At 45.7% G+C, this 23635-nt stretch overlaps 1 protein-coding gene across 1 annotated transcript in view; it reads left to right on the top strand.

The window, feature by feature from the left end:
• Positions 1-23635, top strand: part of LOC124804983 (gamma-aminobutyric acid receptor subunit alpha-6-like) — a 139138-nt gene that overhangs the window by 46419 nt on the left and 69084 nt on the right. The window contains exons 4-6 of the mRNA XM_047265374.1: positions 11236-11459; positions 15778-15860; positions 19810-19947. Coding sequence (XP_047121330.1) covers positions 11236-11459; positions 15778-15860; positions 19810-19947 — 445 coding nt within the window. The remainder of the gene's footprint in view (positions 1-11235; positions 11460-15777; positions 15861-19809; positions 19948-23635) is intronic.

Here is a 23635-nt window from a genome sequence, read left to right as displayed (position 1 = left end):
GGTAATTGGATATATCCGCAACACACGCGCAGACGCAGACAAACAGGAAACAGAGCAAATACTCTGCAGCTGTTGAATATGTGGTTGGAAGTGACTGGATGCATTCAAATACAGTGCTGTACTATACTGTCTGACCAGAAAAATAGTGCATTTGCACTAGGTGTTGACAACTGTACTACATTTACAAGCAATTTTAGAATACATGGCGAGGCAGTGGTGTTATGATTGCAAGGGCAGAAGTGTCATACAATCGATAAAATTGCGAGAATTGACGGAAAATAAGTGTAAACTGAGGGAAAATACGCCAAAATGTGAGGTAGATTGAAGGGAATGAGGGGAGTACTTGCATGTCTTCTGCTTGGTGCAGGAAAATTCTTGTAATTGGGTATGAGTATGTGACAGCAAGAGGAATACGAGAAGAAGCTGACATGGAAGTGCCAGGAACCAGGGAAACAGTAATTTTTGGTCGACAGCAATGAGACGGCTGGAATAGAACTTTAATGTAGATAACCACAAAACGTAGAGTAATAAATTTGTCTATGTCAGATCACAAACCTAGACATGACCCCAAAGTTATCAGCAACTACCTTACCGTTTTTTCTGAAGTGTCCTTAGCTAAAGAGCGTTGTATTACCCAGCCGGGGAGGGGGTGGGGTGGGGTGGGAGGAGACCGCAATATACAACTACGTGTTTGACCCTGTGCAAAACTGTTTAGGCGTTTTAAACCCCTAACAAACAGTATTTACAATATTGCTCCCTCTGTACTCTCCACCAATCACAACCATGTGGTATCAGCTAACAAATACCTTCAGAACAGTTGCTGCATGGTTTTTTAACAACATACTAACGTTTGTCTATTGAGGTAATAGTGATAATGCAATTTGACTGTTGTCTTTGAAGCTTTCTTGGAAAAAGGGACCACCTGCCTCTAAACTGACATGGATCTGCATTAACGGATGATAGAAAGTAGATGGAGTGATCGATTTTAAAGGGTCCTGTAACGAGGTGTGGATCTAATGGTAGACTAATAATGCAGTCTAGAGAGAGTGAGCTGTTGCTCAGGGCAATTTATCAGGCATTTAACCAGTGTTTTTCCTTTGTTCTCTCGGGGTACATCAGTTGTGTGATCTAACCTGCGATCAACTAGTAACAATTGCATGTTCTATGTGTGGACTTAGTGCGATATCTACGTGTAATAGTTAACAGCAAATGTCTCCAGACCATGATCAGCAGAGGACTTCCACACATGGATTATCAATTGAGTCCACCGACGGAAAACCTATTTCAACACACCTCCTCTAGACAAACGAAAATGTATGTGAAGTACTCTGCATTTTCCCTGCTCATCCCTGGACATACATCGAGTCTTCATTTTCTTAACTGCAGTAATTCTTGGTTAGTGACAGCTGTTTGTGAGGTTCTGCAAACCCTATGTGTACCTTTGCTTGACAGCTGTCCTCTTTACAGAGTTAATGCAGCACGCCACTGCTATGCGTTTGTTTGTTTCCTAGTAAGAGGCATTTTCCGTTGCTCATAATCATTTTATATCACTGATATGAGTATAGTATGATTTCTGAACCGTAATCGAATGTGAACAGTGGGCTTTATACATCTCCAGAAAACTATATTGTGCGTGTATTACAAAGAACCTATGTTTTTCTTTGGTGTAGAAGGAAGTAATTTTATCATCTTAAAGTTTGTCACCATAGTGAGTGGGATAGAAAACTAGCAGGGGTATGTATGTCATATATTGGACATACACTCATGCCCATAAATTAAGGGTAATTGCAGAATGTGGTGTCACATAACGTGGCACTACACAAAACTGGCGCTAATAGCATAGGGAACACACACGACACAGATCACAAGTCCACGGTATTGGTGATAAGTTGAGAAAACCGTCCCAAAGCACATGTGCTACAAAACGCCACTGTTTCCTGCGCATGTACCCAGACATCAATATGGATATGATCTCCATGCACACGTACACAGGCCACACAACGGGTTGGCATAATCTGGATCAGGTGGTCGAGCAGCTGCTAGGGTATAGCCTCCCATTCTTGCACCAGTGCCTGTCGGAGCTCCTGGAGTGTCCTAGGGGTTTGAAGACGTGCAGTGATACGTCGACTGAGAGCATCCCAGATGTGCTCTATGGGGCTTAGGTCTGGAGAACGGGCAGGCCACTCCATTTGCCTGATATCTTCTGTTTCAAGGTACTCCTCCACGATGGCAGCTCGGTGGGGCCATGCATTATCGTCCCCCTGAAAAGACGGACATACTGGTGCAAAATGACGTCCTGATACACCTGACCTGTTACAGTTCCTCTGTCAAAGACATACAAGGGTGTACATGCACCAATCATAATCCCACCCCACACCATCAAACCACGACCTCCATACAGGTCCCTTTCAAGAAGGGGTTGGTATCTGGTTCCTGGTTCACACCAGATGAAAACCCGGCGAGAATCACTGTTCAGACTATACCTGGACTCGTCCATGAACATAACCTGGGACCACTGTTCCAATGACCATGTACTGTGTTCTTGACACCAGGCTTTACGGGCTCTCCTGTGACCAGGGGTCAGTGGAATGCACCTTGCAGGTCTCTGGGCGAATAAACCATGTCTGTTCAAACGTCTGTAGACTGTGTGTCTGGAGACAACTGTTCCACTGGCTGTGGTAAGGTCCCGAGGAAGGCTACCTGCAGTACTCTGTGGCCATCTGCGGGCACTGATGGTGAGATATCAGTCTTCTTGTGGTGTTGTACACTGTGGACGTCCCGTACTGTAGCGCCTGGACATGTTTCCTGTCTGCTGGAATCGTTGCCATAATCTTGAGATCATACTTTGGGGCACACGGAGAGCCCGTGCTATGACCTGCTGTATTTGACCAGCCTCCAGTCGCGCTAGTATTCTACCCCTCATAACGTCATCAATATGTGTTCTTTGAGCCATTTTCAACACACAGTCACCATTAGCACGTCTGAAAACGTCTGCACACTTGCTGCACCGTACTCTACATGCACCAACACACCTCTGCATATGTGGTGTTGTGGCGTAGCAAGACAGCCACGCCACTCGGAAGTAGCCGAAAGGCACGCGTTAAGCTCACGCAGATTGGCGTGAGCTCTGAAACAGAATACGTAATGAATGCTATAAAGAAAAGTACGTAGCTTCTGGAATACTTAACTTTAATCCATCATTTGTATACATCGTTCTTGATGAGACAAGTGAGACTCTGTAGATACATGCAATGTTAATAATGGCGCCTTGCTAGGTCTTAGCCATTGACTTAGCTGAAGCCTATGCTATCTATATTCTCGGCAAATGAGAGAGTCTCCGTCCGTGTAGTCGCTAGCAAAGTCGTCCGTACAACTGGGGCGAGTGCTAGTAAGTCTCTCGAGACCTGCCGTGTGGTGGCGCTCGGTCTGCGATCACTGACAGTGGCGACACGCGGGTCCGACATGTACTAATGGACCGCGGCCGACTTAAAAGCTACCACCTAGCAAGTGTGGTGTCTGGCGGTGACACCACATTCCTTCCCCGCAAATCGGCGAACGGTCGTGTTATAAGGCTTCCGCCCGCCGTGGAGAGGACCCCATGTTGACGTATGCGACGAGGTGGGGAGCCTAACAACAGGCTAGGCTGTGCCACCCGCACCCTGCCATTCGGTCTGAGGGGAGCTAGGAAACGCCTGAAAACCCTGTCCAGGGTGCACGCCAACATGCGGTATATGCGCCCGTAAAGAGCCAGGAGGGGCGAAGGGTCGACCTCCATCGCGTCGGGGTACCCGACGCGCGAAGACGCCATGTGGTCCGGAGCGGGCAAGAGTTCCATGGAGGAGGACTGCTGGTCACGGGAAGCGATCGGCGGCGCGTGACCCAGGGAGGCGCTTGGCGGCTGCAGCGACGCGTCCACTGCAGGCGGCGTCGGCGGGGAACAGGCGGCGGCGGCGGCGGCGGCGGCGGCGGCGCGTCGCCATGGGGCAAAATGGAGGGCAGCGTCGGTAACACCTGGGGATGAGGCGAGCCAGTAGATGGATCCCCAGGGCGCTGACCCGACGGCACCGTCGCTGAAAGCAGACGGGGAGCGGCAGAACCCGTGCGACGACAGAGGCGCAGCTGATTGAGATGCCGACGCACCACACCAGAGGCCCCCAAAACCAAATACATCGCGCGGCCGAGGCAGCGAAGAATACCCTTGCGAGCCAACGCCGTGAACCTCGATAGTTGCGATAGAATACAACGTCGCCTGGAGCAAAAGCAGGAGGCTGCCGCTGCACAGGAACCTGAAGCGGCGAATGCAACAAAGGCATCAAGGTGCGATGAGGACGACCGTGGAGCAACTCAGCCGGCGAGCGACCATCTCGGGGCTGAGAGCGATACGAAGACAAAAAGAGCAACAACGCGTCCTCCCGAGAATGCGACTCTTTCAACTTCAACATCTGCGACTTGAAAGTCCGGACCAATCGTTCAGCGGCACCGTTCGACTGAGGCGAAAAGGGCGCGGATGTCAGATGTTGAATACCATTGGCCGTGCAGAATGACTGAAATTCTGTGGACATGAATTGTGGGCCATTGTCGGAAACAATAATCTGTGGAAGGCCTTCAATGCAAAAGATAGCAGACAACGCTTGGATTGTGGCAGATGACGCCGTGGACGACAACCGGACAACAAAAGGAAAATTACTGAAAGAATCGACCACAACCAACCATCGAGCATTCCAGAATGGGCCAGCAAAATCAATGTGCAAGCGTTGCCAAGGGGAAGTAGCTTGTGGCCATGCAAAGAATTTCCGCGGCGGTGCGGGTTGTTGTTCGGCACACGCCATGCGAGAAGAGCACATATTCGTAATCGCAGCATCAATTCCGAACCAAGTACAGTGCTGACGAGCAAGTTGTTTCGTACGCACTATACCCCAATGTCCTTGGTGGAGAAGCCGTAAGACAGATGACTGTAACGAACGTGGGACCACGACTCTGGACTGATCATTATCAGAACGCAACAACAAAACACCACGTCGTACAAAAAGTCTCTCCTTGTGAGCAAAAAATCGGCGAACCAACGGATCCTCGATCCGTGACTCTGACAAGGGCCATTGCGTAGCAACAAAACGCAGAACGGGAGCAAGGACAGGGTCAGCAGCTGTGGCTGCAGCTACACGACGAAAATCAATCGGAAACGATTCGACCACGTCATCGGTTTCCGAATCAATGAACATGCAAGCAAGTTCGGAAGAATCGAATGCTTTATCCTCAGCAACAGGCAAACGGGCAACGCATCAGCGTTGCCGTGCTTAGCAGTGGACCGATACAAGATATCGTAGCGGTACTGCGAGAGGAAAAGAGACCAGCGAATGAATTTCTGCACTGTACGTGGGGGTACAGGCTTGTTCGGATGAAAAAGCGATGTCAAAGGTTTGTGGTCCGTGATGATGGTAAAGTGATGACCATACAAGAAATCATGGAACTTAGTAACACCAAATACGAGAGCCAAAGCTTCTTTCTCTATCTGTGAATAATTTCTTTGCGCAGACGAGAGCAATTTTGACGCAAAGGCAATAGGGCGATCATGCGATCCATCTTTGTGCGCAAGCACAGCACCGATCCCGAAATCCGATGCATCTACCATCAACAACAGGGGTTTCTGGGGATCGAATGGCGTAAGGCAAGTATTAGAAAGCAACGCCGATTTCAACTGGCAAAAGGCGCGTTCGCATTCCGTCGTCCAGACAAACGGAACACCTTTACGGTGTAAGCGATGAAGCGGAGCTGAAATGGAAGAGGCATGCGGGAGAAAGTTATGATAATAGTTAATTTTTCCCAATACACTCTGTAGCTGCTTCAAATTCTGCGGCGAAGGCAAGTCGTGTATGGCACGGAGGTGCTCTGGACTCGGATGTATGCCTTGGGCATTGATGACATGTCCCAGATATGTTAAGTCACGAGCAAAAAACATTTGTCCTTCCGCAAGCGAAGACCATTTTGTCGGAATACCTGAAATAATGCTCTTAGATTTGCTAAATGTTCTTCTGCTGTCTTTCCGGAGATCACAATATCGTCCAGATAGTTCGCAGCAGTAGGGACCGATGCACAAACAGTTTGTAAATATTGCTGAAACAATGCAGGGGTGGATGCACACCCGAATCACAGTCTTTTGAATCGGTACAAACCAAGGTGCGTGTTAACCACCAAGGGCGCTGGGATTCTGCGTCCACCAGTATTTGCAAGTACGCATCTGCTAGGTCCAACTTCGAAAAGTATTTACCCGGGCACAGTTTATCAAAAAGATCTTCCGGGTGGGGTAAAGGAAAAGTTGCAATCACTAGTTGTGGATTCACTGTTGCCTTGAAGTCCACACAAAGTCTCAGTTTTCCCAAAGGTTTTGGCAAAATTACTAATGGTGAGGCCCAGAGAGAAGCCTGCACACGTTCAATTACACCTTGTGATTCTAAATCGTGTAATGTTCTTGCGACCCCATCACGCAATGCGTGGGGAACATTGCGCGCTCTGAAAAATTTCGGTTGCGCGTTGACTTTCAGTTCCAAATGTGCTTCATAGTTCTTAGCGCAACCAAGGCCCGGTGCAAAAATGTCTGCAAATTCTTCACATAGACGAGAACCACTGGCTGAAGGCACAGTCTCGTTCACTGATAGTATCTGATTGACTATAGACATGTTAAACAATTGAAATAAATCTAAACCAAACAAGTTCACTGCAGTAGAAGAACGAAGAACGTAAAATGACACAAGTTTTGTTTGTCCCTTGTATGTTGCAAGAAGACTGCAGTGTCCTAACACAGGGATATGCTGTCCTGAATAACTAGTGAGCTGAACAGTTGCGGCACGCAACGGAGGTTTGCCCAGTTGTTTGTACGTGTCGTGATTGATCAACGAAACTGCAGCTCCGGTATCGAGTTGGAATGGGATCACTTTGCCTTCAAAGTCCAAGTCTACAAAAAGTTTATTGTCCTGCCGACGACAAGAGCGACTGTCTCGTGCATTTTGAACTAATACAGGTACAGAAGCACTTGCGACATGACGGGATTTCCGTCGACGTCGACGCACACTTTTTGTGGGACGAACACAGTCACTGTTAGAGAAAGTGGCACTGGGCGGAGTGGAATTAACTACATGACTGTCCATGGGCGAAGGTTCACGAGCCTGATTGTCCATGGTTCGATTCCGGCGTGAAGCAAAGGGCCTGGAATGGTTGTGAGCGGCCGATCGGAGCTTTCTCTGGCAAACACTTTGAACATGTCCTTTCCTATTACAGTAAAAACAAATAGCTTGGCGTGACGGGCAATGTTCACGCGAATGTCTAGTCGCACACTGCGGGCATGATTTCACTGCATTTGCCCGCTTACGCGGCACACGTGGAGAGCTAGGCGGCAGCTGCGCGGACGAGCGCGAGGGCTGTTTATCGTTCCGTGCAGCGCGCCCGGCGGGCCGGTTAATGTCACACACGGCTGGCGAAGGTTCAAATGATTCCTGTGCAAAGTCAAGTGTGTCTTGCCTATCTAATATGTCTATCACTTGTTGAAGGGAGGGATTGACTAGTTTCAAAATCTGTTCCCGTATATGAACATCAGAAACGTTCTGTGCAATTGCATCACGTACCATTGTATCTGAATAAGGGAGTCCACATTCACACTCAAAAGCACAATCCCCAGTAAGGCCTTGCAATGTTGCAACCCACTCCCGATTAGTTTGACCGGCCGTACGTTTTGTACGAAAGAACGTATACCTTTTTGCAACCACATTAACTGATTCTTTGAAATATGCATCTAATGCAGACAAAATTTCGTCGTAGGACAGAGTTGCTACGTCGCGTCGGGGAAATAATTTCACTATCACACGGTACGTCTGCACCCCTACACACGCCAATAAATGAGGCTGCCGCTCGTGACCTTGATTTCTGTAGCCGGCGAGATGAAATCCAAATTGGCGTGACCACTCCGTCCAGGTTTCCATCGCCGCATCATACGGACGAAACTGGGGAGCAACAGCATGTTGAGACTGTGGGAGCGGTAGAGCGGCGGCTGCCGCATCGTTTTGCATTGCACGTTGACCCTGGACGAGCTGTCCAAGGGCATCCAATAACGCCTGCGTCTGCTGATTCTGCAAGCGATAAAACTCGGACAGTACATCTGGAGATTGTGGCGAAGCCATGACACTAGCAAATTAATACAAACTCTATTGGCTCGTCGTCAACTGTTGTGGCGTAGCAAGACAGCCACGCCACTCGGAAGTAGCCGAAAGGCACGCGTTAAGCTCATGCAGATTGGCGTGAGCTCTGAAACAGGATACGTAATGAATGCTATAAAGAAAAGTACGTAGCTTCTGGAATACTTAACTTTAATCCATCATTTGTATACATCGTTCTTGATGAGCCAAGTGAGACTCTGTAGATACATGCAATGTTAATAATGGCGCCTTGCTAGGTCGTAGCCATTGACTTAGCTGAAGCCTATGCTATCTATATTCTCGGCAAATGAGAGAGTCTCCGTCCGTGTAGTCGCTAGCAAAGTCGTCCGTACAACTGGGGCGAGTGCTAGTAAGTCTCTCGAGACCTGCCGTGTGGTGGCGCTCGGTCTGTGATTACTGACAGTGGCGACACGCGGGTCCGACATGTACTAATGGACCGCGGCCGATTTAAAAGCTACCACCTAGCAAGTGTGGTGTCTGGCGGTGACACCACATGTGGACTGCTGCCATGCCAGTGTGCGACGACCGCAGGTCAAATGCACCGCATGGTCATGCCCCGAGGTGATTTAAACCCGCAAACCGCCCATCAGAGCGTTGCTTCATCATGTATCAGCATTATCCTTAATTTATGAGCAAGAGTGTATAATCAAACTTACGATTCTTTGAAAAAACTCTCGAGCTTCCAGTCGCGTCAGACGGTTTAAAATTCGCGGGCATACTGTGCACTGATTTTTGACTTGATATCATTCACCAAATAATCGAGTTCTCCGACTTCCTCGCACCCAAATGTGCGTCTAAACTATCTCTTTGTAATTGCACAGCCGTTGTGCCAAAAAAAAATCCTTATGTGACAAAGCAGTAAACAAGTTACAATAAATCCTGAAATAAATCATAGCAAATTACCCCTCCAAACTTGTCACACATGTTGTTATCTTCAATCCAAATATGTTTAATTATGGTGTGCGCAATCTGTTTGTCCCCCATCAAAAGATTCTTAAATTTTACTTTTCTTTTTTCACCTTTAATTTCAAAATCCAACCACTTTCTCACGCAGTTCAGCGAAGTTTTATATTTACGTGAGAAATCTGTTCCTAGCACCAAATCTTTTACAAGTCCATTCACTACAAAGCATCCTATACTAAAATGATTCTCCGTGCACTTGAATTCCAAGAGCACTTCTTGCCTTATTGTCTTACTTAAACCGCCAACAGCTGTTTTAATTTTTACACTATTTACAGGTAGTAATACTAATATCTTATTCTTTATCCTATATACAAAACCTTCCAACACTGCCAATACATTACTTACAGAATCGAGCAGTGCGTCTACTTTCCCGTCATTTAATTTGATTTCAATGATAAGCTGAACATTAATCATTTCTTTTCGCTCTAAACACTGTTCTCTCAATAAATCATTCTCTATGTCTCGTTCCTCCTCTTCCATCTCCAGTGTACACATATCCTGTTCGATCCACCCCTCAATTTCATACTCGTCCCAAAACAATTCATTGAATGCTTCTTTCGCCCCGATTTCATTTTTCCCTTCTAGACCTCTCGCTCTCTTAAACTTCTCTCGAGTCCACAAATGAGGCAGTAACGATCGTAATGTATTACTGTACCATCGCCAATCAGATACAGTAAAATCACATTCACATTCACATTTTTGAAGCGAGGTGTCGTTGCTGGCTGCACCTGATCCAGTGGGCTAAAGCAGCCGCGGAGCTCGTAGACCTCGACAGCACCGGCTAGAGGGCGCTGTCGTCTGTGTCTCTCGTAGCGCCAACTTGACAAACTATTCCGTGGCATCGTTGCTATCGATACCACAGAAACAGCCTCCATTCCTTCCAAACTAGCTCTGAAAGTTTAGGCCAAATGTAGCTTAACTTCAAAAATATAGTACCGACGGCAGTTGAGAGAATTGTACGAAATAAATTAATAATATCGGTACTAAATCCAACCCCCCCCCCCCCCCCCCCCCATGGAACACTAAATAGGTAAAACAAGTCAGAACAATGTTGGAGAAGCAACGAAAAAAACGTACCGAACTTAAAGGAACGCACGAAATTTAGCACCAACTTCAATGCGAAAAGCTGTTAACAAATTCCACACCGAAACTCGAAATCTGATAGAAAATCCTAGGAGTCCCTGGCCGTATGTTACTTACACCAGTGGCAAGACACAAACAATAGCTTCACTGCGCAGTGGCGATGGTAATGCTAACGTCGACAGTGGCAGTAAAGCAGAGTTACTAAATACGATTTCCGGAATTTCTTCACCGACGAAGACGAAGTAAATATTCCATAACTCGAATCAAGAACTGCCAATACGAGTAAGTTATTAGAAGTAGATATCCTCGATCTAGCAAAGCCGCTTAAATAATTTAATAAAGGCAAGAACTCCGGTGCAGATATATGTCAGTCCCTTTCGGAGTATGCTGACATAACAGCTTCGTAGTTAACTATTATGTACAACCTCTCGCTTGACGAAAGATCCGTGCCTATTGCTGGTAAGTTGCACAGGGAGGCGGAGTGTCGAAGCAAAGGCTATACGGACATTCTCTAAGCCTAACGTTACCTTATGCAGCATAGCATCCCAACCCCTAAAGATGCTGGATGGGGCTAGAAAAAAGGTAGAATCAAACAAGTGGCACCCATATTAACAATATTAAAATATACACTTCACATTTACTAACGAAATATGCTTATTGTTTAGGTATGAAAATAATCTACTTTAGAAATGCTATGTGCATAACTATGAATCATTTGAGGTAAAATACGTTTTTCAAATTTAATCCTTCGGACATCACACGTTCTGAAGCTCGCCTAATGAATCATATTGAAAGAGGCATATTGTAAAAGAAATTACCCGCGCTCGGATAAAAATTTCTGCTGACGCCAGTGGCCTCACACCTGTCACCCTATATGTGTTTATGGGCAGTGCGCACACTGCCACAGTAGCGCCGCGTGACGCGGTCGATTTGCACAGAACATGGCTGGCCTTAGGCTCAGCAGGGCGTGCTCACGGTGTTGCAGCACTACACGCTGGACTGCTACTTCCGGCAGACGTGGACGGACCGCCGGCTCACGTTCGACTTCCCGGGCCTGGACGAGTTCTCGCTGTCCTGGCTGTTCCTGGACCGCGTCTGGAAGCCGGACACGTTCTTCCTCAACGGCAAGAAGTCGCACCTGCACCGCATCAGCGTGCCCAACAAGTTCCTCCGGCTGCGGCACGACGGTCTCCTCACCTACTCCATGAGGTCAGCCGCTGTACTCGTCGTCTGTGGTACTCTCACTGCTACGGCGTAAGCTGTGTGAATGAATGCACTGTCTGATCAAAAGTATCCGCATACCCCTATGTAATGCGAAACTGGCCATCAGATCTTACGAGAGGCGGATCAGCAAGTGTAAAAGGAGGCGAAGTATATTGTGTTGTCGGCAGGGAAGCTGCAGACCCAGAAAAGGTTGGTTAGGAGAGCTCAGTGACATCGTACATTGACTATTCATTGGATGCAACCTGAGATAATCCACCAGGGAATTTCAGCTTTTCTGAAACGGCCCAGACGAGTGTTGGAAATATGATTGTGAAGTGGAAACGCGAAGGACCATCCACAGCGAAACCGAGGCTACGTAGATCTCACATACTGTCGGACGGGGACCGTCGAGCATTGTGGACAGTGGTTGTAAAAAAAATCACATGACGCCAGCGGAAGGAATCACTCGTGAGTTCCAAAGTACTACCGGCAGTCCAGATAGCACAACGACTGTGAGTGATGATTTAAAAAGAACAGGTACAGTGGTCGAGCAGCTCCTCATTAGTCACAAGTTTCTGTAGTCAGTGCTAAGCAACACTTTAGGTGGAGCAAAGAGTGACGGCACTGGACAGTGGATGACTGAAAATGAGTGTTTGGAATGACGAAGTACTCTATACCCTGTAGCAATCCATTAGAAGGAGTTGGATTTGGCGAACGCCTGGAGAACATTATCCGCCATCATGTGTACTGCCTATAGTGAAGTACGGGGAGGAGGTGTTATGGCATAGGCGTGTGTTTCGTGGTTAGGCTGTGGTCCCTTTATTAAGGAGACGCTAAATGCAGAAGCCTGTGAAGACATTTTAGGGTATTGTCTACTGCATATAGCAGTACGGAAGAGGGACACTTTGGAGATGATGATTGTTTGTATAAGCAGTATACTGCACCCTCTCATATAGTTCCGTCTAAAGGCAATAATTTGTAGGCAATAATATTGCAGAAGTGGACTGGCCTGTCCAGAATCCTGACTTGATCTGAATGGAACGTCTTTGGTTTGAGTAAGAGCATCAGCTTCTCTCCAGACCACAGCATCCGAGGTCACTGCCTTCTCTGACTTCGGATATTTGGAAAGAATTGGCTGCCATTCCTTTACAGACATTCAGACACCTCAGTGAAAGTGTCCCCAGCAGACTTTAAGCTGGCATAAAAGCGAAGGAGTGGCACACCCCACATTAACGCCCACTAATAGGTGCCTGGATCCTTTTGATCAGATACTGTAGTTCTTCAACTAGTATGTTAAGAGAAAGTTCTGCTCCATGCAGATGTTTTGCATTGTTCATCTTCTTGAATTGGAAACGTCTTTCTCATGCTATTTTGGCCACAGAAAACAGATAGTGAATGTAAAAGTAAACCGGCATTCTCGGTGCACTTCGGTATAGCACCCTCTGTTTCCAATGACAAACGGGATAATGCGGATTATGTATAGCCTGCACAGAATACAGTGACCGATGTGCAGTGACTAATTTTCGTCCAAAGCTCTGGGAGAGTTCATTCGTTTGTTCAGAATGAGAGGCCAACAGCATCTGAAACGTTTCGGCCAGTCGGCGATGACAGAATCGAGGTGCACGCCGTGCAATTTTACAGAAACTATTTGGTAAAAAAAAATTTGCTTTAATTATGGTTTCATACGTCAGGTTCGTGATGACGTGCCCACGATTTTGTTAATGTTCGTAGTTATTGTGATATTTATGTGGAAGTAAGACACTGCGCGAAATTCGAAAAAGTTTGTAATGAAAAATAGAGGTTGCTATGATTTTGCTTATGGTGCATATTACATAATATGTTGCAGTGTATGAAATTTAGCTAATATTGAATTTTTTCTTAGATTTGGCTGGAGATCTCTATCTGCCACAAATCTCGAGAAAATTGGTCTGACATAGCTCACTCACTTGTGATCACGCCGCGTCAGTGATAAAGCCAGATTGAAATATCCACAACATTTTTCATACTTCATAAACGGTTTGAGATATCGAGATTTTGGCAAAGAGGAGAGTATTTTGTGATGCGGTTGTTATGCAAAACTTAATTATCTACCATGTTATTGCTCTAACTACAGACTTGTTCGATGAAAGAATGCAATTTTTAAGCGCTGTTGATAACTGGTGAAACGAGAATTGCTGTGGATTTAGGAACGACATAAGTGAAGACATTACGCGTTTATTTTGTATCGAGAATGTGCTTTTTCATAAGCTACTGACCTTATTGTGCCTCAGTTCCTCACGTAATAAACTTATTGGACCGCTTTTTCAGAATTCTTTTGCAACTGCATCTGCACAATATGTTAGCAATGTGTGGATGCGTAAACTCCGCTGTGTTTTAGCAAAAGAAGCAAATTTTAACATGGGAACCAGAGAAATCTGTAGGCTTTACTAAAAATTCGCCACTCTGAAAGTTACAAATGGTTAAAAAGTCAGACGAAAACAAATCGCTGCATTTTCAGCGAAATTCCTTTTAGATACTAATCAAAGCAGAGGTGACAGTAGATCTTTTGAATAGCCACCATGCAAATGTGGGTGTGGGCCTCCACATAATATTTACAGAAAATTTTAGAATGGCACTTCCCCTCTAGCGTTCGGCATTTCCCCTACAGCGCCTGCCCATACCCCCCACCACTACTGCTCACTCCACACGTGCCCTGTCTGCCATCTAGTGGCCACGGCGTTCTGCACACGCTATACACTGATAAGTCTCTCAACAATGCTCAAACTTGGATCATATGCTCATTGTCATTTCATGGCAAGAAGGGTAGTCAACACGGGAAGTTACTCACAGAATCCTGGTACACAATTGCGACTTCATTCCAACATTCAAATGTTATGGTAAGACACTAAACAATGAAGTGGTCGCCTATGGTCAGCACCAGCAGCTGGTGATGGCTGCCTACAAATGACAGTTTGTGGACACCCCAAGGAGGTTGCAGCAGAACTGCTTTACCTTTATCGAGGCAACTGGGATAGCTCTGTCAATCTAGACAATGTAACCGTCTCCACACAATGAATTTGGTCTCTAGTTGTCTGTCACAAAAAAATATTACAAACTCCTCATCACAGTGATGCACCTGTAATGTGAGAAAGCAACACCTGCAATGAAAACCTGGATCAGCTGTATCGGGTTCTCTTCACAGGTTCGCAGATATGTAGGTGGTTGAAAATGTTTTTTGAGCCTTTTATAACCCTGATGGGAAGTTTAAACTACTTTAAGAATAAAAGCAAATTTTTGGAAAAATAATAATCTTTTAATAAGCACTTATTACTTTTTTACGTCGTTCATACCCTGTGGAATAATATTTTGGGGTAATCCCTCACATCGGCAAAAAGTATTCACACAAAAAAGAAAAGAATGTAGTTAATGTGAGGGACCTTCTGTTTTGGTTGTTGGGGACACTAGTAATAGCTTCATGGTAGTTTTGAAGATGAAATGTTTAAACTATCCATTTGAGTTTAAGACTAAAATAGATATTTCCAAGCACATCGTTGGATATAAAAGTAATTTTCACTACCGCATAACTAATTAGACTTTTGTACAGATAGTGGCGAGATGCACAGATACAACTCTCTTTGATCATCTGTCCATCGAAGTATAATGTTTGACAGACATAGCAGATTTCTGAAAGAATTGCTTCTCATCAAGACTTTCTTCTGCACACTAGTGGAAAGAATAAGGAAAGAAGATTAGGATTTAGCGTCCCGTCGACGATATGGTCATCAGAGGCGCAGCACTGTCTCGTATTAGGAAACTATGGAGAAGAAATTTAGCCGCGTCCGCTTCAAAGGAAATATCCCAGCATTTGATTTAAGTAATTTCAGGAAATCAGTGAGAAACAATATGTGGAGGAGCTATTGTGGTAAGATAATGGACTCATTTTTTGGAGGACGGCCGTTGTTGTACGCAGGAGCCCTCAATTCCAGATGCGCTTGTTGTATCAGTTAACTGAGCCACTAACCTAAAAAGTGCCTCTTCAGAAGTAGCGAACTCTTTTAGGCAGCCGCGACCGTGACAACACGTAGAAAACAAATCTCGATTTTTTACTGAAAGGTACAATTAATCAACTGAAGACGTAATGTCTCAGTGAACCGTGACCATCTGTTACGGTAGTGAAGAAAGCCACCGTCTGGGTCGGTTGGTATGTTTTATAGGATAACCGGTCCTGACCTGTGATACCGATAGTCCTCAGATCAGACAATGTCTTTCTTCATTGCAGATGGCATTAGCTTTCATTTGTGTACCTGTGGAACGAAACTCATGCTTGTTTTTTGTATGTTTGCAGGCTGACAATCCAGGCTCGATGTCCCATGCATCTTCGCAAGTTCCCACTGGACTCGCAAGCTTGCCCGTTGGTCATTGGAAGCTGTGAGTGGTTTTTCACACTACATTACTATTCAGTGGCGCTCAATTTCACCGACAGCAAAAACTGTCCTGCTGTCCTGCCGTTCTCCACATTCATAAAGTAATGTCAGTTCTTACTGAAACCTTGTTTCAGACAGTCTAAGTTATAATAATGTCTTACATTCATATCCGTCTATGAGCACTACAAATTTCGTAAAAGTATTGGATATGCCTTAAGAAGGGCTTCGGCTGCAGAGGTAGGTATTTACCAGTACCATTTGCATAGCCGTTTAGCGTAGTAGGCACCCCAGCAATATTTCAAAGGTTCCTAAAGCAATTGCTAAAGTATATACCCATCCATCAAATTTGTTGGGCTAAAAGCAGTAAAGATGACCTATTACGCAACCCGTTTCACATTGCCACAGACAACAGGACTCTTTTGCAAAGTGCAAAAGTGATCATTTTTTCAGCGTTTGGTAGAATACTTTGGACATATGGAGAAAGAAGGGATGAGGCCAACACAATTATATTTACAAGCCTGGACCGGGAAGGCTCAGAGTACTTGAGACAAAACTGATAAAACAAACTATTATAGATGTTCCATTCCAAATGCTGCCACAGTAGGCACACTGTTGAATAGTCTCCGGAAAGCTTTCATCAGTTTTCAGTGGTCTTTTGAATGAAAGCGAGCGTTCTGTGGTCTCACGCGCTGTATAACCCAAGTTTCATGTCTCACCAATTTTCCCATGAGTATCCTCTCATCCTGGCAACAGACGAATTGGAGTTGTGTTGTCACTGACCGATGGATCTTAACATCCAATAACATTTTTTTGAAACTTCCCTCAGCAAGAGTGTTGCCGGTGACATGCAAGGTTCAAATGGCTCTGAGCGCTATGGGACTTAACATCTATGGTCATCAGTCCCCTAGAACTTAGAACTACTTAAACCTAACTAACCTAAGGACAGCACACAACACCCAGTCATCACAAGGCAGAGAAAATCCCTGCCCCCGCCGGGAATCGAACCCGGGAACCCGGGCGTGGGAAGAGACAACGCTACCGCACGACCACGAGCTGCGGACTGACATGCAAGGGTTTGAGTCCGAGAATGGAACTTTAGAAGTAATTCTCATAATAATGAGTAGACTAGCACTAGTCATAATCTGTTGTTAGTACAGTTTATAGAGGTAGCCAGTAAAGGCAGCTGATGCCTGCTGCTGCATAACTCGACTCGTTGCGTATCATGGAAGACTCTTTCATAACTGAATTCGCAAAACGCCACTTCTGAATGAAAGTGTGATGAGACATAAGGGGTCCATACTCCTGTTTACATTAGTTGGCATTGAACAGCGAGCAGGCTGGACTGTTCTTGCCAGGAGTACACCAGTGGAAGCGTGCCACTGTCAGTTCGTTCCCAGTATGTTGCTACTTCTGCTGTGCTAAGCAATGTGCCTGCCATTTCTCAAGTACGAAACTTTCATGGACGCAAAAAGTCATTTGTACCAAGAAAGAACGTAACTTTGGCTCTGATTAAAATTAAAATTTTTCCCATGCGTAGACACTATACAGCGTGAACGATAATTATTAACAATGTACTACAGTGGTGTAGAGGAAGTAGAGACGAACAATTTGATACGAGACACGTGAGATCTATCAGGTCGAGAAACCACTACAAATTGGCCTACAAAAACCAACTAAATTACTCCACATGCATGATGCACGAAATTTTCGGTATTCTCTCCCTGTCTGCGTGAAGACTATTGGTCCCAGAGAAATAAATGAATAAGACCTGTTTTTTGGGGAATATAATGTGAATTAATTGTATACTGGGATACGTTTTTGCCGGAAGTCGTAGCTTGCACAGTGCCTCGTTGACAACTTGGGGCCGGCCGCTGTGGCCGAGCGGTTCTAGGCGCTTCAGTCCGAAACCACGCTGCTGCTAAATTCGCAGGTTCGAATCCTGCCTCGGGCCTGGATGTGTGTAATGTCCTTAGATTAGTTAGGTTTAAGTAGTTCTAAATCTAGGGAACTGATGACCTCAGATGTTAAGTCCCATAGTGCTTAGAGCCAGCCATTTGAACCATTTTTTTGACAGCTTGGGTGCGCCACATTCGAACCGTATCATCAGATCTTGCATTTTGAAATCGGGCCTCCGCTGACCAGGCCATGGTTTTCCAGTCGTCAAGGATCCAACCGATATGGCCAAGAGCGCAGAAGAGGCGCTGCAGGTGACGTCGTGCTGTTAGCAAAGATACTTAAGTCGGTCGTTTGCTGCTATAGCCCGTTAACGCCAAACTTCGCCTCACTGTCCTAACGGATGCGTTCGTTTCATGTACCACATTGATTTCTGCGGTTATTTCACGCAGTGTTGCTTGTCTGTTAGCACCGAGAACTCTCCATAAACGCCGCTGTTTTCGATCGTTAAGTGAAAGCCGTCGGCCACTGTGTTGTCCGTGGTGAGAGATAAAGCCTGAAATGTGATTTTCTCGACACACTCTCGACACTGTGGATCTCGGAATACTGAATTCCCTAATGATTTCCGAAATGGAGGGTCCCATGTGTCTAGCTCGAACCACCATTCCGCATTCAAAGTCTGTTAATTCCTGTCGTGCGGCTATAAACACGTCGGAAACTTTTTCTTATGAATCAGCTGAGTATAACTGACAGCTCCCTTTTTCTCCTTTATTGTGGTTTCATTCCCCTGCCCATATGGACAGGGGATGGCTGTCAGCGGCATTATCTGCCGCTCTTCAACCGAGTGACATGACAACTAATACAAGAATAAAATGTTACATATAAGGCAATAAAAAAGGGGGACATAAAACAGAGTAAGCGGAGATAATGGAGGCAAAAATACACGGACAGGGAGACGTTCATGGGGGGACAATTAAAAAAGTCGACATAAAGTTAAAAAACACAGTTGGCGAGTCATAGAACACAAAAAAGACACTGAAGTCACACACACAGGTTAAAAGTTGGTCACAGTATTGAAAACAATCCAGAACAACACACTTTAAACCTACTTGGAGCACACACAATGAAGAATAAAACTGCCAGGTGGGACCTGCCGAGGAGGAGGCCTGCGAGGATGGAAAAGGAGGGGAGAGCAAGGGGCAGCAGGGGAGGGGGCGGGATTAAAAGAGTAGGGGCGTCAGGGGATGCACCAAGAGGCAGGAGTCAGGTGGGGCAGGAGATGAAGAGGGAAGACAAGGCAGGAGGGAGTGCAGAGACACTGAAGGGGAGCACGGGAGAGGGAGGGGGTGTAGGAGGGGAAAGCTGCTTAAGAGACGGGAGGGGGAGGAGAGGGAGCCCTGAGGAGGTGGCAGGAGGAAGATGGGGTTAGAGTTGGTAGGAAGGGTAGATGTCAGGGCGAAGCTCATCATCCGGGAGGGGTAGATGGTGGAAGTTGCGTTGGGAAAGGAGGCGGAGGGTGTTGACATGGAGGCACGGCAATGGGCTGGGGGTGGAGAGACAGCTCCCCAATGAACTACCCTTTTATACCTTTTGTACGCGATACTACCGCCATCTCTATGTGTATATCGCTATAAAATTATTTTTGTCACCTCAGTGTACGTGGGTTCTGTAGGCGAGTTTGTGTTGATTTCCCAAGAAGTACCCTAGATCAAACTGTTCGTCTCGACTCCCTCTACACCAATGTGGTACATCATAAACAGGTACCCATTACAGGCAGAATAGATCTGTGAATTTCAGATTTTTGTACGCGAGGATTTAAAGAGTTTTTCTATTCCTACGGAATCTACCTGAAGACGCTGGTCTGTTGTGAGAACGTCGCAACGTTGTACTTTAATCGTCAGATGCCAACTAATTTATGTTGTACTCTGAATAAGTTTACGTTTGAGGTAAATATCCTGCTGTCTGACTGGCACGCTGCAGACGCCTGTGCTAGCCCAGGCTGCAGGCCCGGGCCTCTTGGTGGGCTGTGACGGTGAGGGCGGGCTGTACGTGTGTTGCAGACGGCTACCGGTCGTCGGACTTGGTGTACCGCTGGCTGGGCGGCAGCTCCAGCGTCGTGGCGGAGGGCGTCGAGCTGGCCCAGTACGACCTGGTGCGCGTCACCACCAAGGAGAACATCAGCGTCTTTTTCGGCGACGGTGAGCACGCGCCGCGCTTCACACCTTTGTGCTTCTGTACTGCCGACTTCATTTCTGTCGCATGGCATTTCTTTCCCTTCTGAAAATGCCTCTTACTGACGATCATACACTGGTAAGCAAAACTTAAGGACGGGAATAGCTTTCACATCATGTGTCTGTCAAGAAACATAACTCCAAGAACTGCTACAGTATACTACCAAAGGCAACTGAAAGTAATACGCAAAGAGACAAATGCAAATCACACTTTTATTCAAAGACAATAATTACACTGAAGTCATCGCGATTTGTCATGACTCCCTAGACATTACAAAAGGCGGGACATGGTTTTTAATAGGATGTGTGATTATCACGTTGGTGAGGTGATCTTGTGGTTCCATTTCTCCACCAGTGCGACTTGACAACTACTGGACGGTCGTTGCCGCATGTGGAAGTGCTGTGACACGTCTCTCCAAAGCGGTCCACACATACTCCATGCTGTTTAAGTCGGGGAAGGAGCAGGCCAGTCAATTCGCCGAATATCCTCTTCTTCCAAGAACTCCATCTGTGCTTTTCGATGTGGTCGCGCATATGTGATCCATCGATTGAGTACACCCCTGACCCGTGTATGAAGTAGCTCTAAATCCTCGTTAAATCGATACTTCAGTATAGCTCTTCAGTCTGTCATCAACGAGCGAGGTTGCGCAGTGACTACACACTGCACACACATTCAGGAGGTCGACTTCAAATCCGAGTCCCACCATTCAGATTTAGCTTTTCCGAGTTTTCCTTAAATAGCTCAAGGAAAATTGCGCGGCGGTTCCTTTGAAAGGAACTTATTCGCGTTTATGCTCTGTCCCTAATGACCTTGTTGCCGACAGAACTTCAAAACCTTAATCTTCCTTCTTCCTTTTCAATCTGGTATCCTTATTATGCTATATTTATAGAGGAAAATAGAGAAGCTTCAAAGAAGAGCGTCGCATTCCGTCAGAGATTCGTTTAGTAACCGTGTAACCATCATGGGGGTCCCCATCTAGCTCCAATGAGAAACGCAAGAGGGTTTGAAACGTTACTAGAAGAGTCAGCTGATATATTGGGTTGCTGCATAAGTTATTGCGTTTTTAACAACAATGGTTTAACATGCCTTTTTGTTTTCAATAGCAACAGTGTGTCATAAGTTCACATACCTGGCCCCACAACCAGTAACAATGTTCCCAAGGAACGATGTGTACTTATGACAAGCAAAACGATAACTGGCCGCAAAGACGAACACATGGTTAACTGCTAATTTTTGCAGGAGTCGCTTAAGTATGGTACCCATTTACCCAGTATTTGCACCTTACCCACGAATACAAGTGGCGCACAATGGCTGTGTGGTGAATTCTGTAATTTGTGCCAGTTCCTGTGTCGTTTAGCTGCAATTGTTGTGAACCAACTGTACCGACAATTCTGTACATAACAACAACCATCCAGATAAAAATTTTCTTCATCACTCAAAAATACTGGAACATCTGCATCTTCCATAAGAAAAGCACCCATAATGCCACAAAATTCTCTGCACAGCTCAAAATCCGTTTCACTTAGCTGCTGGGCAATCACTATTTTGTACAGGTGAACTTTGAGATCATCATGTAAGATGCGATGAAGTGAACGACGTGACATATCCAGCGGTACAGCCCGTAGCTTACCGATCGCTTCCGACAGCAAGAACTGCTGGTCTCGTTCTCTCTGCGTTTTCTGGAGTTCTGACCGAGTGGGGAAGACCGGGTGGTTTCTATTCCATCACAGATCTAGTACTTCTAAATGTTGCAACCTATCGGAGTATACTGTCTCGATCTGGGACTGCATCTTGACATCCGACATTAAACTTTTGATGAAAAAAACGTTGATCTGTGACTACAGAATCATTGTTTCTAAAGAACTGCTCGACCGCGAACACACGGTACTCTGCACTCAAATGCTCCACAGCGACTGAAACAGCATTGTCTGAGCTGTCTGCCAAGGATCGCACAAGGTCAACACCCCCACTCATCTCGGAGTATTGGCAGTTTAAAATACATGCGTTTCCTCTGCTCCATCCGATAGAAGAGTAAAAACTTTCGGAAGTGTTATTTTTCTCCACTTGATGCTCTATTCTTTTTAGCCTTTAAAATGGCTAACACGAGCTCTTAACAACATGCAAATAACTGTTTGCAACAATCAAGTTTCAAATTGACGAAAAACAATCGCATAACGAAACAACGGCTTCACAGTGTAAACCCAATTTCTCTTCCTCCTACTTAAATCTCACGAAAAGAACGTGGAGGTAACATTGGGGAAATGCACTGTAGTTCAGTCAACGTAGGAAAATTAGGGGAAAAATTCGTTGTAGTCGCAAATTTTTGTACAGCGGTAGGGGAGATGATAATCAATAACGTACTAAAAGTCCTGACCGGTAGGGCGTGAGCATGTGGGGTGTCTTTCTTGAATATTTCTAAAATCGCGGTTTCTAGGGGAAATAGCAGCACAAAATTACACAACCTGAAATTTCCTGCAAAAAAGGGAGTATTCATTTTTCTCTAGGACTAATGGTTTCTGCCTTGCAGAGTGTGGAAAAACAGCAGATCATTAAAAGCACTACAAAATTGCAGTACCTGTGTTATTTTGAATTACAATGCAAAGTTGCTTTGGACCTGCATGCATGTTCAAAGGAACAGATGGCTCAAATGTTCAAATGGCTCTGAGCACTATGGGACTCAACTGCTGTGGTCATTAGTCCCCTAGAACTTAGAACTACTTAAACCTAACTAACCTAAGGACATCACACACATCCATGCCCAAGGCAGGATTCGAACCTGCGACCGTAGCAGTCGCACGGTTCCGGACTGCGCGCCTAGAACCGCGAGACCACCGCGGCCGGCTAAGGAACAGCTACTGCGACGACTACAGCCGTTATGAAATACATTAAACATATTCGCAGTTGCGAATATGGTCAACCCTCAGCTGTAGAATGGAATGACGATAATGAATATTTGTGCTGGGCCAGATTATTCGCTTATCACGAGCTGTTAACTTACCCTTTGGCTATCTGTGCACGACTCACAGCCACTCCCAAACTTCCATATGTCGTCAAGCGTGCATCTACGACCTGTAGTCGTACATCCATTATGTGTATTCTTGTATAGGTGAGACTTTTTGAGTCACTTGCCGGTGTCGGCAGATAAATATGATATTGCAGTGCCTGTGACTTTCTTAATTACGATGCAAAGTTCCTTTGGACACCCAAAGGAACTTTGCATCGTAATTCATAATGACACAGGCACAGCATTATAATATTTATCCTCCGACACCAGGCAAGTAATTTTTAAATAAAAAGTCTTGTCTGTACAAGAATATACATAATAGATGTACGAGTACAGGTCGTAGATGAGTGCTTGACGACATACGGAAGTTTGGGAGTGGCTGTGAGTCGTGCTCAGATAACTAATTGATTACTCGCCTTGTACGAGTGTAATGTCTCGTGTTAATTCCGCTGGAAGGATGGTATTTATGTTGTATTTATGATTATACAAATAAAGATATTTTGCTTACTTATCCTGTTCTCGGTAAAAAAAAAAAAAAAAAAAGAACTAGAGGGGAGTGATTCAGAGATGGGAGGGGGGAGACCTCGTGGCCAGGCCTCGGGTTTCGACCCCTGTCCACCCTGTCTCCACCAGCTCAGAACCGACCACTC

The sequence above is a fragment of the Schistocerca piceifrons genome, chromosome 7 (assembly GCF_021461385.2).
Source record: "Schistocerca piceifrons isolate TAMUIC-IGC-003096 chromosome 7, iqSchPice1.1, whole genome shotgun sequence".
NCBI lineage: Eukaryota > Metazoa > Arthropoda > Insecta > Orthoptera > Acrididae > Schistocerca > Schistocerca piceifrons.
Note: the sequence above shows the minus strand (reverse complement) of the source record. Positions and strands in the feature narration are given on the sequence as shown.